Source organism: Maniola jurtina, chromosome 14 (assembly GCF_905333055.1).
Source record: "Maniola jurtina chromosome 14, ilManJurt1.1, whole genome shotgun sequence".
Lineage (NCBI taxonomy): Eukaryota > Metazoa > Arthropoda > Insecta > Lepidoptera > Nymphalidae > Maniola > Maniola jurtina.
Window position 1 is genome coordinate 2,497,374 of NC_060042.1, and position 17,849 is coordinate 2,515,222.

General features: G+C 39.5%; 2 protein-coding genes across 8 annotated transcripts in view; one reads left to right on the forward strand and one right to left on the reverse strand.

Annotated features, from left to right (window-relative positions):
- The window catches only part of LOC123871810, a 50,237-nt gene extending 45,736 nt beyond the window's left edge, over nucleotides 1–4,501 (forward strand). For 2 of the 6 annotated variants that reach the window (XM_045915775.1, XM_045915777.1), the window contains 5 exons: nucleotides 788–838; nucleotides 1,788–1,964; nucleotides 2,519–2,660; nucleotides 3,255–3,365; nucleotides 3,478–4,501. In XM_045915775.1, the coding sequence (XP_045771731.1) occupies nucleotides 788–838; nucleotides 1,788–1,964; nucleotides 2,519–2,660; nucleotides 3,255–3,365; nucleotides 3,478–4,316 (1,320 nt within the window). In that variant the 3' untranslated portion in view covers nucleotides 4,317–4,501. The remainder of the gene's footprint in view (nucleotides 1–787; nucleotides 839–1,787; nucleotides 1,965–2,518; nucleotides 2,661–3,254; nucleotides 3,366–3,477) is intronic. The other 4 variants (XM_045915776.1, XM_045915780.1, XM_045915778.1 and 1 more) reach the window with 3 other exon arrangements.
- Nucleotides 4,502–6,924: 2,423 nt separating this feature from the next.
- Nucleotides 6,925–16,556, reverse strand: LOC123871814 (WD repeat-containing protein 13-like). 2 transcript variants are annotated; one of them, XM_045915792.1, is made up of 11 exons: nucleotides 16,270–16,556; nucleotides 15,976–16,031; nucleotides 15,755–15,877; nucleotides 15,516–15,632; nucleotides 14,986–15,139; nucleotides 14,286–14,452; nucleotides 14,076–14,136; nucleotides 12,060–12,142; nucleotides 11,003–11,166; nucleotides 10,383–10,582; nucleotides 6,925–10,130 (listed from the first exon to the last, which is right to left on the reverse strand). In XM_045915792.1, exons 1-11 carry the CDS (start codon nucleotides 16,343–16,345, stop codon nucleotides 10,030–10,032), a joined length of 1,302 nt encoding a protein of 433 aa, XP_045771748.1. In that variant the 5' UTR covers nucleotides 16,346–16,556; the 3' UTR covers nucleotides 6,925–10,029. The 2 variants fall into 2 exon arrangements, with proteins under 2 accessions (XP_045771748.1, XP_045771747.1); XM_045915791.1 differs by having other exon boundaries at nucleotides 16,313–16,555.
- Nucleotides 16,557–17,849: the final 1,293 nt, after the last annotated feature.

A 17,849-nucleotide genomic window follows, 5' to 3' on the forward strand; every position in this document is an offset into this window, starting at 1 on the left:
AGGCAATGTGAATAATCAAAAAAACCTTTCCACACTTTATTTAAAGTTTTCACTACGCTACCGCTGTGAAAGCTTTAAAACTATTGACAGTCACCATTTTAAAAGCTCTTTTTACGAGCTGCGTATTGAAAAAAAAAACAATGCGTATAACCTTTCCGCGCCTTTGAAGTAAAATTTTTATATAATCATGGAAGCTTTTAAACTGTGGCACTAACTATGGTAGGTACATTAAAACACCTCGATAAAAGATGACTGCCCCAAAACGTCTGTTCTGTCTGGCGGCCACATTAAATGCGAATAATTAATACTTCCGTCCGAAAAAGTATTTGAGTTTCTCCCAATTGCCAAAAAGTTTTACTTCAACAAATACAGAGTGTAAACAGAACGCTAGCAAAAACGTAACGTTATTATTATACTAGTATCTTAACACAATCCAATGCCAATGCCCGTTTGCTTTATTTTGTAGTTTTAGTGATTTAGTATTTTAGAAACCCGGATTTTATAGCGGGCAAAACTCGTGTCAATGCCGCCCCTACGACGTGGCATTGACTTCGAATGACCTTTTTACGGAACGTTCGTTGGCCTGTAGCGTCAGTCAGATGTTTTATTGTGAACTTTTAAAAAATACAGCATTTTTATGGTATCTTATCAGTAATCATCAGTACTTCGTTTTTGCTAGCGTTCTGGTTACAGCCTGTATATTATTTTGTAAGTGTGTACGTAGTAACCCCGTATCGGTGTTGGTGTGCCTGCATGTACTTGTAACGTTTGTCTGTGTGGCGCTTAGGACGGCGACGGGCACGAGACCGCGGTCGTGCCTTCCACACGATTCGAGCACGTAAGTCCTGGACCCACTTATAAGCTTTCATTGCCTGTTGTTTATATTTCAGATCATATTTAGTATCGAATAGGCTGCCTTAGTACAAGATTCCGCTCACTATATAAAATGTGTCATCATAAGTGTATGTACATTGTTCATACTCCATTTCGTCCTATAAGTTATGGGCTTTTCTAGTTTAGGGCCTGGAACTTGATAAATCTTATTGAGCTTGACTAATATTGATTTCGATTCATTTCCTATCTTTCGGCTTTGTAATATTGCAATAATATAATTGGAATATTTGGAATTTTTAATTTATGATACTATTTTTTTTATAGTGAACGGAACCCGAAATGCATTATTGTCTCTTAGAAGCTACTATTCCCTCTGATTTGAATGAGTTATTTCATTTTATAATTTACGAAATTTTTTGTCATTTTTAAATGTAACTTTTATACGCCGAAATTAATAATAATAAATTAATCAATCCTATCTGTAATCTGTTGATAAGTTACTTAGCAAAAGCAAAGTTGTTTATTGGTAAGAATTGATCTTTTTTTACCAATAAAAACGTTTCTAAATTACTAATCGGCAGATTAAAGACAGTTTGAATGAATAATAATTAATTTCGGCCGAAAGTGAGTTGAAGACACGTCATCACATTTAGTTCTGCAGTCATCTTGTCCATACATTTTATATCATATATTACAGTTTCATTGGCCGAATAATTTCTTTTTCAGCTTTTTGATGTGTACCAATAGATAGTTCACGGTAGGATTCAGTGCAATCATAAATATAATCATGAGCTCTAGCCCATACCCACCTAGAAAAAGTCGATAAGCTATGTTGGTAATCACAATTCATTGAAACATCGAAATAACCACACAAATGGCCACTTTGGAATATGTTAAACTATTTATTTTATCATTGATAAAAATTCGTTGTGAAAATATGAATTTTTGAACAGCAGCGGGACAGCAACTCTCAGCCAAGCCACACGGGGTCTGGTGATGTGCCTTCATCCGCCGGTTCGGGGGACTCGGCCTCGGGCTCGGAAGGCGATGAAGTAGAGTTCGTGCCTTCTTCGTGGGATTGTCGCGCCGCGCCCTCTAAATCCTCTCTGCGGAGCTTAGAGCAACCACCGGTTAGTGATGTTTGATCTTATAACGGTGTATGTTACATCGGATTTGGTGAAGTTCCTTCATGCATCGGCGAGGTGGATTCGGCCGCTGGCTCAAAAGGCGATGAGATAGAATTTGTGCCTTCCTCGTGGGACTGTGGCGCCGCGCCCTCTAAATCCTCTCTATTTATTTATTTATTTGGAAAACTTTATTGCACACACAAACATATATACCGAAAACATTAAAATAAACTATACTAGATGGTCCTAAGGCGGCCTCATTGCTATAGCAATCTGTACAGTGTGATCTTAGGATGTAATTAATCCTTTTGTAAGTTTTCCCACAGATGTCATTTGAGGGTTTAGCTTAATATCAAATAATCAAATTACTGTTAAGAGCCTCGATAGTTCAACGGTTGAGGAGCTGACTGAATTCCGATAAGTCGGCTGTTCAAACCCCACCCGTTGCACTATTGTGCAACAATACCCACTCCTGGCTCAAACTTTACGCTAAATTGGAGAGGAAAGGGGAGTACTAGTCATGATAGCATAGCTAATATTCTTAAAAAAACATGTTGGTATCGTTCCACCAGGAGAGCAAGAAGCGCGTGGTGTTCAAGCGGCAGAAGTACCACTGCGTGTACGAGTACCCGCGCGAGGCGGCCGACGTGGACACGGACTCGCCCGCCTCCTACCTGCCCGACTTCTCCACCTATTCCGGTTAGTACTGAACGTTAAGTTAACCCGGGCCTTGACTGCAATTGCACCTGGTGGTAAGTGATGATGCAGTCTAAGATGGAAGCTGGTTAATCTGGAAGGGGTATGGCAGTTTTCATTAAACTCATACCTATTCCTTTGGTTTCTACATGGCATCATACCGGAACGGTAAATCGCTTGGCGGCACGGCTTTGCCGGTAAGGTGGCAACTAGCCACGGCCGAAGCCTCCCACCGTACCAGATCACTTTAGAAATTATAAAATTCCAAACCCTGCTGAGAACCGAACCCGGTACTTCCCACTAATAAGACCACAGCGCTTACCACTGCGCCAGGGAGGCCGTCAAAATCATCAATTTTCAGCAATATGTCCACGCAGTTTCAATGTACAACGCCAAACATCTATAATATTGAAAGACGAAACAAGCATGCATAAAAATTAATAGTTAAGCAAAATACCATACCGATAAAAATTAAAGTTTCAAAATACCAAATCCGGAATGGCGTTACGCGATTTGGCATTTCGTTTGCGTTTTCGGCGTTGTGCGTCGAAGGGTCTAGACTCCTTACAAACTAGTGAACCATTTCCATTATCTCAGAATGGGACCCGACGAGTGCCGAAGATGCGGAGCTGGGCTACGGGCAGCTGTTTGGAGCGCCGAATCCTTTGGACATGTTCTCGCTGAGAGCCGGGATCGCTCTGGGGGCAGGTTTGTGTTTCGTTTACTACTAAAGATACTTAAGTTTCTTAAGATATTTGCGATAAAATCAGTGAGTATTTTGCGATGTTTAAGTATAATAAGATGTAATGAATGTTTTCAGATTACGACGAAGATTTCTTCATATCGTCATCGGCTCGGCCCTTCGAGAGCCTCGGCGTGATGTCGTCCCAGTTCTTCCCCGGCGCGCACCTCAAGCCTCGCGACCTCGAAGACTTCCCGCCCCCGCCCTCCCCGCTCACGCCGCTCCCCGCCACGTACGTACCCACCATCCCCAGCATACCCGCCACCACTCCCTCCCTAGACTTCACCACCCCGGACTCCGGCGTCGAAGACATCACCCCGGGATCCATCACCGACGACGACTTCAAAGCCAAAAAAATGCCAGACTCCGACTCCAATCAGTGTTGGAGGTTAGTCGACAGCGCCAGCTCTAGCGAATCGGTCAGCCCGAGCTCTCCTGGGGGCGAATCGCTAGGCGGATTGCGTCACACGCGCGATAAGTTAAAACTTGACCTCCCGCCGAGCCCGCACGTCCCCTCCCCGCGACACAACCGCGTATTCAATTTCGTCCTCGACAAACCGAAACGGAGGGACGAGAAACCAGCCGAAGTCACCCCGCCCCCGCTCGTCATGACGGACGAGACCCCGATCATAACAATGGCGTTACCCGTCCCGAAAGATTGCGAGGACGTCATGCCCGAACCGACCTTCTCCACTTTCGGCAAAAGTTCCGGAACCAAACCTCCCCCGAACAATGAACCGGAGAAAAACATAATCCTCACCGATGAGGAGAGTATCGAGGCGAAGGAGGAAAGTTCGAGCAAAGTCGAGCCCGTGAAGGGAGAAGGCACAGTCCTCGACAGCGGCGACGAGGACTCCGGCATAGAGAGCAGCTCCAAGGCCACGCTCGAGCGGAACAAAACACCGAATATTTCTTAAGTAGATCAAAAAAGTAGATGTAGATTTCGTATTGTATATAAGTACCTATACGCGTGAACGGCGCGCATATACGATTTGTCTTAGCACACGGCGACATTTTCATGTAAATTAAAGCGTGTCAGACGCAACTAAAACGCGCTGTCTACTCTACTAAAAATGACATGTGAAAGGACCCTAAGGCTTTTTGAGTCATTCTAGTTGGGTTTGACGTGTTTAAACACACCGTGAAAAATTCGGCGTGTGCAAAGGATGAGTCCCTGGTATATAGGGCTTTGATTTAAGAACAAGTGGGGAGCGAATTTGAGTCTGAAAATGTTTAAATTGCGGACATAATTTAAAAGTTCCGAAAATATATAAATAGTCGAATAAAGGCCAGTGCAGTGTTGCGGTGATGTAACATAGCAACGGGATGCGGGTGTTCCGTTTCAACTTTTAATACCACTTTTTTTTTATCTGGGCAGGTTTCTGCCTTTAAAACGTTTCCACGTATTGTGCGTCAATGCCCCACCAAGAGTGGTGGAGATAATAACTAACTATTCCATAAAGAAATGAAATGTTACAGATCGGCACATCCATGGCAAGCTGTGAATCTGCCATTTAAAATTTATGGTAGATTCGTCACTTTGCCATGGATGTGACAAGATCTTCTCTATTATTATATTCGGTATTAAATAAAGTATTTAACTCGCCAATTTTATATATTCTATGCCAGTGACGTTTAGGATAAAAGGGGACCTCTGAAAATCAGCGTTGTGGTTATCACCTCAGATGTTCGCCATAGAGGTTTGTATCTAAGGCACAAGCTGAGTGGCCTACCTTTACCCCACGTGACCACAGGATGTACTTATATACTTGATGCCACGAATAACATTTTTCTTTTCTATTCTTGCTAGTACACAGGCATTATAGTATAGCATCGCAAGCCGCAAGTAGGCATTAATAGGAGACATTTCTCTCCCCACTTGTACACATAAGGGCCTAAACTCAAAACCACGATATGGACTCGCAACGCGATAACCTAGTTGCGTGATTTCGTGGCGCAAAGCGTCTTGCTGCCTGAATGAACAGACTTGTGGCGCAAATCACGACGCAAGTTTTGCGAAGTGTCATTAAGCACGCAATGTTTGACGATGGAATGTCGCATCGCGGTTTTGAGCTTAGGCTCCTATATACAGTACTACCACTTAGGCACGCATAGGCTAAAGTCGTTTGCGCAAAAAAGCGTAACCTAACGCCGTCTAAAACTGAATGTACACCAATGAAATACAGACCTTATTGCTGGACATTAAAGTGTTAAACACAAGAACAACAGGTACTCGTGCTATCTCGCTCATAATTCGCACGTACAAAATATGGCGCGTTGGCAACAATTGGCCGAGATATTTTCGCGCCATTCAAGAGTAAGATTTCTGGTACTGGTACATAGGTGTAACTTATAAAAGTGGTAGTTACTGTACATAGATTTCAAATATATGCAGCGGCAGTAGTGTGGCCGTTGTGCTATAATAATGCCATTATAATCTTAAGATTACCAACCGTCTTATTGATTAAGTGTTCGATTAGTATTAAAATTTATTACTTTGCATGACATTTTTATACATATCGGAATTCAATCATTTAACGTGTGACGATAATTTTTTAAATTATCTTCATATTCTACAACGGTTTTCGCAAAATGAATTTAAAAAATCAATGCAATATTCAATTCAAACTGAGTAATCATCACGGCCTGGACCAGTGATTTTACAACCCAAAACTATGGTACAAATAACCGTAAATGGTAATAATTATTTATGTAGATATAGCGCTTTGATTATATTATTGTAATATTTACTTAGGATCTTATGTAAGGCCTCGACGCCTCACGAAACGCCCCGAAAGCGGCCTACTCAGTTGTATACAACCGTAGAAACCAATTCTTAGTAGTATACGTAATATTTTTGTTATTTCATAATATGTAGGTAAATCGTAGAGTCTAAACTCTGAACCATTCATCAGGAAACATGTGCAAATACAAATGAAATGCCGCAATTTAAATTCGTGAAAAAACGGAGTTGCAATTATATTATTTAGAGTAGATGTAGGTTATAGTATTTTAAATGATAAATTTTTTTATTTATAAATTTTTAACAATATTTATACTTTGATAAACTATTATTATCTATACTTTTAACTTGGTCGGTCTACATACGATATCGATTTGTAAAGTGTATCTGAGCAAACCTATTGTCTAAATTTTATCTTACTTGTGAGTCACACCTACGCACAATGAAAACACATGTTCCATCTCGAAATTTTGAAAACAACATAATATAACATTCAAGGTGCAGCCAAATTAAAACACATTATTTGCGAGCAAAATCTACTTTTATTGTATCTAAGATATACATTGCAAATCTGTTAATCGGCCGAAATCAATCTATCTGTAATCTGTCGATAAGTTATTTTAAGCAATGTTGTTATTTGTCAAATTTATGGTCTTTTTGGCAAATAACAATGTTGCTAATGGCTGAAATTAATGATAACTAATCTATGTATCTGTATATTAGTAACTTATTTTTCCAAAAGTACCATTTTAATAATTAAAAAAGTAATTTTTGAGAATCAACAAGGTTGCTGAGTTACTTTTCGACAAATTACAGATAGGTTGATTTTATTAACATCTGCTGTTAGTGTACCATTTAGCAATGTTTACTCGAGCCATGGTTGGGTTGCGCCCGTAAATATTGAACGTTCTAAATTCAAAGCCAATTTCTATATTAAGTAAAATTTTATATTAGGTAAGTGTTTTAGATGTATGAATGGTGGTGGCAGGTCAACATTGCGTATTTGCGGAAACCTCGGCGGCACAACATATTTAGTACTATCACATTACATTAGGTACATACCTCTATACAACTTTACGCCTTACCTCGATACTAACAGCACGCCATAGATCTAGAATAACACTACAACAAAATTAACTAACAAAAGGGTATATAAATGCAACTTTTAATCAATTGTGCACCGAATGATTGTAATGTTTTGCATCGTGGCGCCGAGTCATCGAATATTATGCAATTCGTCCAAGTGTGTGAGCCTCATGTGCAATTTTTCTCATTTCCATATCATCGCATTTTAGTTGTTTAGTTACAGTGATCGCAAAACAAGGAGACCAATCTGAGACCAAAATGAAATCAACATAGGGGTCTGTGCAGGTCATAGACTAAGGAAGGACAAACTCGGTTGAATCTGTTTTTGTACAACGCGCAGTCGTACGCCTCGTATTCAGATAGAACTACTTGTTTTGCGCGCACTATACTGCTGTAAATATAATTTTAAAAGTTATTGGATGATTTTTTTTTAATTATTAAAATTTATTATTCGTACGTGTTTAATTGTTCTGAACTTATATTTTTTACAGTTTTTAGAGATGTTTCGTTAATGTACAGGTGTATATACGCGGTAGATGTTCATTTCGTTGAAATTACACGGTAGGTTAGGTTTTAGAAGCTGAAGTTAGTTCGAAAGATATCTTCTACGAGGGACTTTTTTTTAGTCTATGGTCCTGCGATCGGTAATATTACTAGCTTTTCTAAATTATATTATGCTAATCAGTTTGAGAATATCTCTAATTTTATGAATCTATGGATTTGTTTAGATTACCTTTACATGATAACAAGGAATTATTTGAATGAATTGTCCAATTAAATGAATAATTAATAATGATTAATTTTTAAGTTGTTATTTACGTATATATGGAATTCAGTATTTTTTTCATACTAATATGATGACTGTATTTGATGAAAGTATTTATATGAAAAAATAAATAATTAAAATTGTGACTTTATATGCCTTTTATTTCATTCATATTTTAAGTTACAATTTACACATTAAATATGAGTGAATTCATCACCACATGGATGGTTATGGAGACCATAAGCAAATTTTATTTTTGAAATATAACAATTCGATATCGATATAATTACAATAAGTACTTATACTACTCAAGGAATGCCTAAATAGCGTACTTTGATTTTGCTCAGATTTAAGTTTCCTTTACATTTATGCTAATCTCAGCTTAAAGGTTTTCTAAAGAATAGAAGAACTATAAGTACAGCAATAACACTAAAGAGACAGAAGTAAGAGAGCCAGCCTCAAAAGAGACAGAAGTACGCACTATGGATCTCAGCCTAACGCGTACTTTGGGTCCTTATTATGGCATACTGAGAGTTAAAACAAGACAGATCATAAATCCTTCTCGCTTTAACTCAAAGTTTTCGTCAAAGAACCTTTGTAGACCTCAGCCGCCTTTGACACTCAGGCTGAGATCTTTAAAGCGCACTTTGACTTTGCTCAGCCATAATACATTATTAAAACGAGGCAGCGTTACACCGCTGCCAAAAATCTGTCTCGTTTTAACTGAAACTTTAGTCCAAGCAAAATCAATGTGCGCTCTATAGATTTCAATCTCAGAGTTAACACGAGACAGACTTCAGTGTCGGACATAAACCTATCTCATTTTAACTCTCTTAGCTGTCTTAAGTCTGAGCAAAGTCAAAGTGCTTTATAGATCTCGCTCTGAGTTAATTTCAGTGTCTGAAGTTACCTTCAAATTACGGAAATATAATATAATATATTATGAATATCGCTTAAAAGTAGGGTGAGCGATATTTATATAATCTATAATATTCCGTAGTTTGAAATCAACTTAAGAATAAAACTACAAACTATATGATTAGTGATAAATAATTTAATACGGTTGATAAAAATAGTCTCGATCGCGTTGGGCCAATGCATTGGAACACGCACGCACGCCAGCCTTAACGAATACTCTTACGAATGAGTATTTGTTAAGGCTTTCAGTCCACTGAGGGAGTGCTGCAAGGTGTGCGGCACTCTGGGTAGACACGTCTCTGGTCGCCAGCAGGCTCTCGTCATAGCCGAAGCTGACTCCCAGCACGGTTGCTCTGTCCAGATGTCAACATTGGCCGAGTGTCGGTCAGTGGCTACAGTCCAGTGAGGAAGTGCTGGAAGGTGTGCGGCACTCTCGGTCAGCTGCGGCGCCAGATGATGACCAGCCCCGACACGTCGCTGGTCGCGAGCAGGCTCTCGTCGTAGCTGAAGCTGACTCCTAGCACGGTTGCTCTGTCAACGTTGGCCGAGTGTCGGTCAGTGGCTACAGTCCAGTGAGGAAGTGCTGGAAGGTGTGCGGCACTCTCGGTCAGCTGCGGCGCCAGATGATGACCAGCCCCGACACGTCGCTGGTCGCGAGCAGGCTCTCGTCGTAGCTGAAGCTGACTCCTAGCACGGTTGCTCTGTCAACGTTGGCCGAGTGTCGGTCAGTGGCTACAGTCCAGTGAGGAAGTGCTGGAAGGTGTGCGGCACTCTCGGTCAGCTGCGGCGCCAGATGATGACCAGCCCCGACACGTCGCTGGTCGCGAGCAGGCTCTCGTCGTAGCTGAAGCTGACTCCTAGCACGGTTGCTCTGTCAACGTTGGCCGAGTGTCGGTCAGTGGCTACAGTCCAGTGAGGAAGTGCTGGAAGGTGTGCGGCACTCTCGGTCAGCTGCGGCGCCAGATGATGACCAGCCCCGACACGTCGCTGGTCGCGAGCAGGCTCTCGTCGTAGCTGAAGCTGACTCCTAGCACGGTTGCTCTGTCAACGTTGGCCGAGTGTCGGTCAGTGGCTACAGTCCAGTGAGGAAGTGCTGGAAGGTGTGCGGCACTCTCGGTCAGCTGCGGCGCCAGATGATGACCAGCCCCGACACGTCGCTGGTCGCGAGCAGGCTCTCGTCGTAGCTGAAGCTGACTCCTAGCACGGGGGACGCATGACCTGTGAACGAATAACGTATTCCTAATAATGGCACTACAACTCCAACGCGTCAGCGACATTACATGAAGCTTTCGAGATGTGGTGCTGAATGAGAATGCTCCGGATCCATCGGACAGCCCATGAAACCAACGCATAGTTACTGAAGCAACTAACAAGACTCCAGAGGATCCTTGATTATTTCGGTCACATTGCCAAGGAAAGAACTGTTGTCAAGTGTACCTACAATGTAGCCATTTCGAAATGCATCTTTACCTTGGAGTTTGTTAACGATGGGGTGTTGGTGATGGCCCTCGATGTCATAGAAGTAGACTGCGGCGTCCTCCGAGCCGCTCACCACGCACACGCCGCGCCGGAACGACATCAGCGGGCAGAACGACGAGCGCACCAGCTCCGTCTCGTGCCGCGTGCCGAACCGCTTCTTTAGCACCAGACTGCCTTCACGGTCTGTTATCCTGGTAGATAGATAGAATATTTGACATAATAGAGAAAATGTAGACTAATATTCTCAACAATAAAGTAAAGCTTATAGAGAGAAAGAGCATGAGGTGATAATATCAACAGTATAGGGGTCACTCACGACTGGCGACTTTTTTCTACTATTTTTAACCCTTAGATCTAAAGTATGGCACTAGTTTTAAACCTATCGATTTGACACAAACCGCTCCAGAACGACATGAGCGAGCAGAACTACGAGCGCACCAGCAACCAGTCTCATATCACGCGTTGAAGGTGCTTCTTTAGCAAATTGCCTTATGAGAATAAGAATAATAAGAATAGATTGTGAAGACAACCGCAAGACCTTTAATTTCTCAAAATGTGCATACAGGACTGTAGATGAGACGCAGTGTCCTGGGCCACATAACTGTACATGCCTGAACAAGTATAGCGAGTTGTCGGCCACGCTGACGAGCAGCGCAGGGTGTCGCGCCAGCCACGGGCTCCAGCTGAGGCAGGTGACGGCGCCGCCCACGCTGCAGCGCCGCAGCTTGCTCAGCGACCCGCCTGTGCCCGAGATGCGGTAACTCACGATCATTCCCTGAACATCACGGACGATACAATCAAAATCAAAATAATTTATTCAAAGTAGGTACTATTGTACACCTTTTGTTTGTCAGATTTGTTAGATTTGGAAGATGATATAGTGGTGAATCATCGGCCGAGTCACGATTAGAAAGGTGATTTCGTACCTCGAACTTGCGATGTCAAACAGTTCTTAGTCAAATAAATATCAACTTTGGCGTCACAAAATCCATTTCGAGCCGAGTTGACTCTGCGATCGTTTTCGTATGTGTTTAAAAATTCGGGACGATGGCAGCTTGCAACTGTTGTGGCTGCCAGAAACATCTTCGTCGTAACACTCTTGGCAGAGCGGTCGTGGTCATCACGAAGCGACATTTTTGGGGGCAGATGTTATACGCCTCACGAGCATTCGCCACATCTCCCTGCTGGTCGACAGCCTAAACATAACTTTTCGGGGATTTTTAATAAGAACCATCCAACTCGGATAGCTCCCAAAAAAGAGTCATAGAGGGCCATCTTTATGTGTTACCTAATTTATATTTTTATAGCAATATATGCGTGCGCTTGACACAATCTTGCTTAGTAAAAAACAATGATGAGGTTAAGTTTGGATTGCAGTTGGCTAGAAGATGCCTATTCACTCTTGACTTTGTCATTTCTTTTTATGTGAAATAGTGTTTCTATTCTATTTATTCTAAAAGGGGTTGTAAAATTAGCAAAGTACCTACCTCACAAAACTTAGGATATGAAAGAGCTACGTATAAACAAATTTATTTTATCAACAGCGTCAAAAAAATCAATATTATCATATGATTCATACTAACAAGAACTAGTATACCGTACAGTATTAAATTCACATTAACAAGGAATAGAATACTATACTAAACAGTTATATTAAGTAGATATTACCTTATCATTGGCGGCCCAGAATATCCTGCCGCTGGAGGCGCACGCTATCGCCATCACGCGCCCGCCCAGGACGCTGCTCCCGCCTGCGTGTTGCATAACATCATCAAAATAAAACATATATGCAGTTCACACGCGGTACTTTAGGTATAATGTTACATCACATAATATACAGACTCAAGTTTTCAATTTTTTTAACAAATAACATCAGAGGACTATGATAATAATTGATAATTAAAGCTATCTGCATGCTAAATCAGTCCAGTAGTATGAGCTGTGTGTTGATAGATCAGCCAGTCAGCTTTTTCTTTTAAGAATATAATATTATTATTATTATTATTAAGCCTTTATTTACTCCTTATCTTTAAGTACAATAGGTTTTCTTACAACTATATAGCTATTTATTCTACAATTTTTACCTTTATTTTATGTTAGTTTGTTAGTAAGTACAATTGTGTTTTGTATGTGTGTGTGTTCATATGTTATGTTTTGTACAGTGTTAGTTAATAAAATCGTTAGTTTACAAATGTTTAAAACTACTTAGTATATACCTACATTTATATCTATTGCTATATACATATATTATTATTGAGTAATTATTTGTTTGCGTAGGTAATCACTATTAAATCTAGATAAGGATCCCATATTTGGGTATAAGGCCTCCTATCGAACCAACGCACGCACTGAGCCAACCTATCGAACGATAGGTTGGCTCAGTGCGAACATCGTTGGTCTGTTGCAACATTATCGAGATCGATCCTCGGCACCTAAGAGTTAACTTTTCACTTTTTTTTTTTTTTTGATATTTAAAAAATATTTTTAAAACAAAGATGGAAGATATTGTACAACTATTGAAAAAGATACAAGAAGACATTAAAGAAACAAAAGATAGTGTCAAAAACAGTGAAATAAATTTACTTAACAAAATCAACGAAAAATTTGACGATATCCAAAGTAAACTGCAAAATCTAGAGGTCACAGTTAGGTCACAAGAACAACGACTAGACCTTCTCGAAAAGCAAGCCAGGGAGAGAAATATCGTTATTTTTGGTGTGGAGGAAAAAGAACAGAATTACGAGGATTTACAGAATAATTTCCTGAAGATATTCAGTGATATTATGAAAATAGATTGTACTAGTTTTGAAATACAAGGTATAAAAAGAATTGGTAAAAAATGCGATAAACCTAGACCCGTTATTGTTACATTTTCTACATTTAGGAGAAAATTCGAAATTTTACGCAACAAAAAATCACTTGAACAATTAAATTACTATATAAAAGAAGATTACCCACCAAAAATTTTACAAAAAAGAAAAGAACTTCAAGAAATTGCGAAGGAAGAGCGGGAAAAAGGCAAAAAAGTGATAATCAAATATGATAAGTTAATTGTCATTCCACAAAAAGAGACAAGTGAAAACACAAAACGAGGAAGTAAACGCAATCTTTCTGAAACTCCTCCTGACAAGAATGGTAAATTTACAAGGAAACCCAAAAAGACGACCCAAACCCAGAAAAGTAACACCCTAACATCTTACTGGACCGACAAAGGCACCCAAAAATATAACCAAAACGAAAAACACTTGAATCCAGAGTCTACAGCAACACCTTAACAAACGGAGATATTTACTTAGTTATTATAATACTTAGAACATAAGGTGCCTCCCTCCTCCTCCTCCAAGACGGCTGGTCACCGTGGAGGAGTATGACCACAACCCCCCCGGTTTGAATATACATATTTAACTACTCAAAATACAATATTTATTATAATATTTTTTATAATAAACGCATAATAGGATAAAAACAGGATTTATTTACATAATTGAACAAAATGGAATGTACTTGCCTGTGAGGCTATGATAATTACTTAAACATAAAAGGAAAATTCTGGGATACTAATTACTAACAAGAATATAATATATAGATGAATATTACTAACTGACCTGTTTCGACTTTGCTCAAGTAAAAAGTATAATAAAAATCTCGTTTTTAACCCTTTGTATTTCTGGGAACAAAACTTACCTCTGGGATATATTCCTGTAGAAACGTTGAGAATTTCCACCATTCCTCTTGCGTTGCCGGCCTTTTTAATGAGTTAAGAATTTTAAATTTAAATATTAATAAGATAAAACAATATTTTTATTTGCTTAGCAATGTTTCCTAGATAATGGATATTTCTAACTAAAATTAATGGGCAGAGCGATTGTGGGGTTTATAAAGTGGAAAGGATACAATGAGCATGTTGTTGTTGGCGGGCTGGAAGGCGCAGCACAGCAGCGGCGCGCCCAGCTGGTCCTGCACGGCGCGCAGCTTGCGCCGCGCCGTCGCGTCCCACACCAGCAGCATGCCGTCCAGCGCACATGTCGCTACTAGCTCGTTGGAGGCCGACCAGTCGCAGCCTGCAAGAGACATCAAAAGTCATAGAGAGACATCAAGGGTCACAGGGAGACATCAAAGTCCACAGGGAGAATTAAAAGTCACAAGGAGACATCAAAAGTCACAGGGAGACATCAAAAGCCACAAGGAGACATCAAAAGTTACAGGGAGTCACCAGTCCCTGCACAACAGTAGGACAAAACCGTGGATGTGGAATCCCTACAAGACAAATTTCGTTGCTAAGTTTAAATTAAAATTAGCAACTTTACAGCAAAGCGAAAAACTTGCTGTTTCTAGAGGTTTGGTTGATGGATACTGTGCTGTGACTTTTGTTGTTGACTTGGTTTTGTAGACGTGTCCTTGTTTCGGACTGAAACGATGCATCTCCCAATTCTCTAACGAATGATTTCGTGATGTTAAAACCACCAAAACTGACTTATGTTGAGTTAGAACTTAAGTGACAATTGGCAATTTTTTCCATACAGCTGCAGAAATAGTAAAACAAATTAATATTTGAGGAATATCTGATAACCCTGTAGACAACTTATCTACTCACCAGTAACAGGCTGGGTGTGTCCCTGCAGAATGAAGGAGACTCTTGGTGGATTAGATGTGACATCACAAACTGAGACTGTGCCATCATGAGACACGCAGCACAGTTTTGAGCGATCGTTGTTTGCAAACTTCACCATACTCACTTGACTTGTGTGCTAAAATATTTAAAATAAGAATCTGAAACCTTTGCCAGTAAAATGTACTATTTCCAAACCTGAAACTTTACTTAATGTATGTTTTGACCAAAATTTTAGCACAGTTATAGAGTATTTTGCTTGGAAACAAATTTAAATTTGTTTTCAGAGATCAAAATCAGTAACTTTAGACTCAGTTTTAGAGTTTTAAGCAAATAAGTATGATTCTTGGAAAATAATTTCAAATTTGTATTTAATGATCATAATCACTAACTTTGGACTAATTTTAGGCTTGCTTTGAACCAATTTTGGCCATAAAATATGTCATTTAAAAAAAGTATTTATATCAAAAGTTTGTTTGCCAGCTCCTCAAATAAGTATAATATTAATAAAGTACCTGATCAAATATATGATGAACTCCAGTGAAAGCATAATTTTCCGATATTGTATTGTCACTCTTTTTGGATGCACTAGATGTATTGATAGTAATACTTTCTTCTATTGCCAAGCTTGCCTGTAAAGTATAGGTAATAGTTTTTAAACTAATTTATATAAATTACTTTTTACACAGTATATAAGTACATACTGGAAAACCTGTAGCACTATAATATTTACAGGGTTTTAACCCAAACTTACTTTACTGCTAGACCTCTGGCGTGATGAAGATGATGAACTGATGGATATGTTGTCCTGAACTCCATATCTTCTCTGCAGCAGTTGACTTCTTATGTTTATATATTTTTTAATAGTGTCTATGTCCTATAAAAACACATATATTTAAGTAAACAATATTTTTTGGATGAAAATAATGTAAATTTTCAGAGAATATTGGTGTTATTTTTTTTCAATTTAGGTACCTTAAATTTCGCATTTTCTCTGAGGAGTTGGCTTCTTCGGCGAATGTATAATGTTTCTGTAATAAGTGAGCATCATGATTATATAAAATTTTATTACTTATCTTGATAAATTTCTAATCAGAAATATTATATTACTCTTGATCTAAAAATATAGACTTATTATATTAAAAAGATGTATCTTTTTATTAGTATCTAAGTTATCCATCAAGCAACAATTCTGTTAGAACTTGATAGGTAGGTAGGTACTTATTAGTCTGGTAAAGATTGTAAATTAATAATACACGAATACTAGACCATTTAATATCAGTCCTGAAAACCTCTTTGTGTTGAAACTCACTAAAGTTAGGGTTCCCAGGAGCCCTGTATGCATTGAACCGCGCGTCAAGCGCAAATATCTGTTGCTGGAAAGCTGCAGCCATGATTCAGTAGTGTTCTTCTGTTAATATAATTTTCCCTCTAAGATCCATGGCATTTTCGTTATATAAACAGTCTGTATTTCACCTGTATTTAATTTAATGTTGAAATTATTGCCTTTTATTTTGTTTACTTTGACGTAAATGACATTACAGCTGATTTTGAAGTTAACAAAAATGACAGATGGTTTCAAAGTAAAAAAAAAAAGTGCAGAAACCAATCGATCTGCCGCGGCCGGTTCGAAACCGGCCTCCGGTTTCATTAAGCGCCCTTGACCTTACATCTTGCGGTAATCACAAAACTAGATCGTAGCATCTTATATTTTTTTTTAAATCTCTAATTTTGTACATAATAATTTGGTTAAATTTTGGTAGAAAATATAAATAGAATTTTTATTAAATTCAAGTGCTTTTGAATTATCAAATCTAGGCACCTCTCGTTCGGTAATCGGTACCTGTAGTTCGTGACAGGGCAATATGGCAATCGGGGCGTCCCTCGTCCACGACTCACCAGACGCGATAGCATGCTGACCTGTCGGGAATTATAGGTAGGTAGGTAGGTATTCCAGAAACTATAGATACCTAGGTAGGTAAGTACTTAGTTCTAGCACATGAATAGGTAGAGAAATAAACGGAGGAGTAGCTGCTGAGCCAGATGAGGCATGAGTGCTCAGTGCACTCATGAGCCTCGTTCAAATCTTAGAACTTTTCCGTTTTCCTCTCCGGGTAGGTAACCCGGATTCCTTGTAATCTCGAAAATCTGTATTTAATTAGTATAGTACCTACCTACATAGGTACCTACCAATAAGATAGTTTAACACATAAATGCATAGATTAGCATATGTTTCATAAATGATAGGTACCTACCTACACCTACGGAGTTTGTTGTTATTAAGGAGAGTGGGCTCTTCGCAGACTTGGGCGCGTTGGAACCCTCGTAGCTTTATAAGTTTACGTAATTAATTATAACCACTATATCATCGTTCAAATCTAATAAATCGGAGAAATAAAAGATATACAATAATAGTAGCTAACTACCTACCTATTTTGAATAAATGATTTTGATTTGATCATTAATTTGATTACACATTATAAGATGCAAGGATGTTTTGAATCTGAACCTATCTACTTTAGTGTGGTAAGTAGGTAGATAATCAGTTTTCCTAGAAAAGGAGTCCACCGTGAGATAAAACGAAACCCGGACCCGGTAATCAGACACAATTTATACAAACCGGTAATGACGATTCAGTAATTACTAAGCTCATACATAATTATGCACGTAAGGCTATTTATCACACCCACTGCACTCCGCGCGGGCGAGCGCTCAGCGTCCTCGGCGCCGCAGAGGCCAGCGATTTCCAGGAATTCTTATTTCCGATTCCGAAATACTCAACGCGCTTATACTGAGAAATCTCAACGGCGTTATTCTGGGGCAATGCCGTGTAAAACCCGAAACACGTA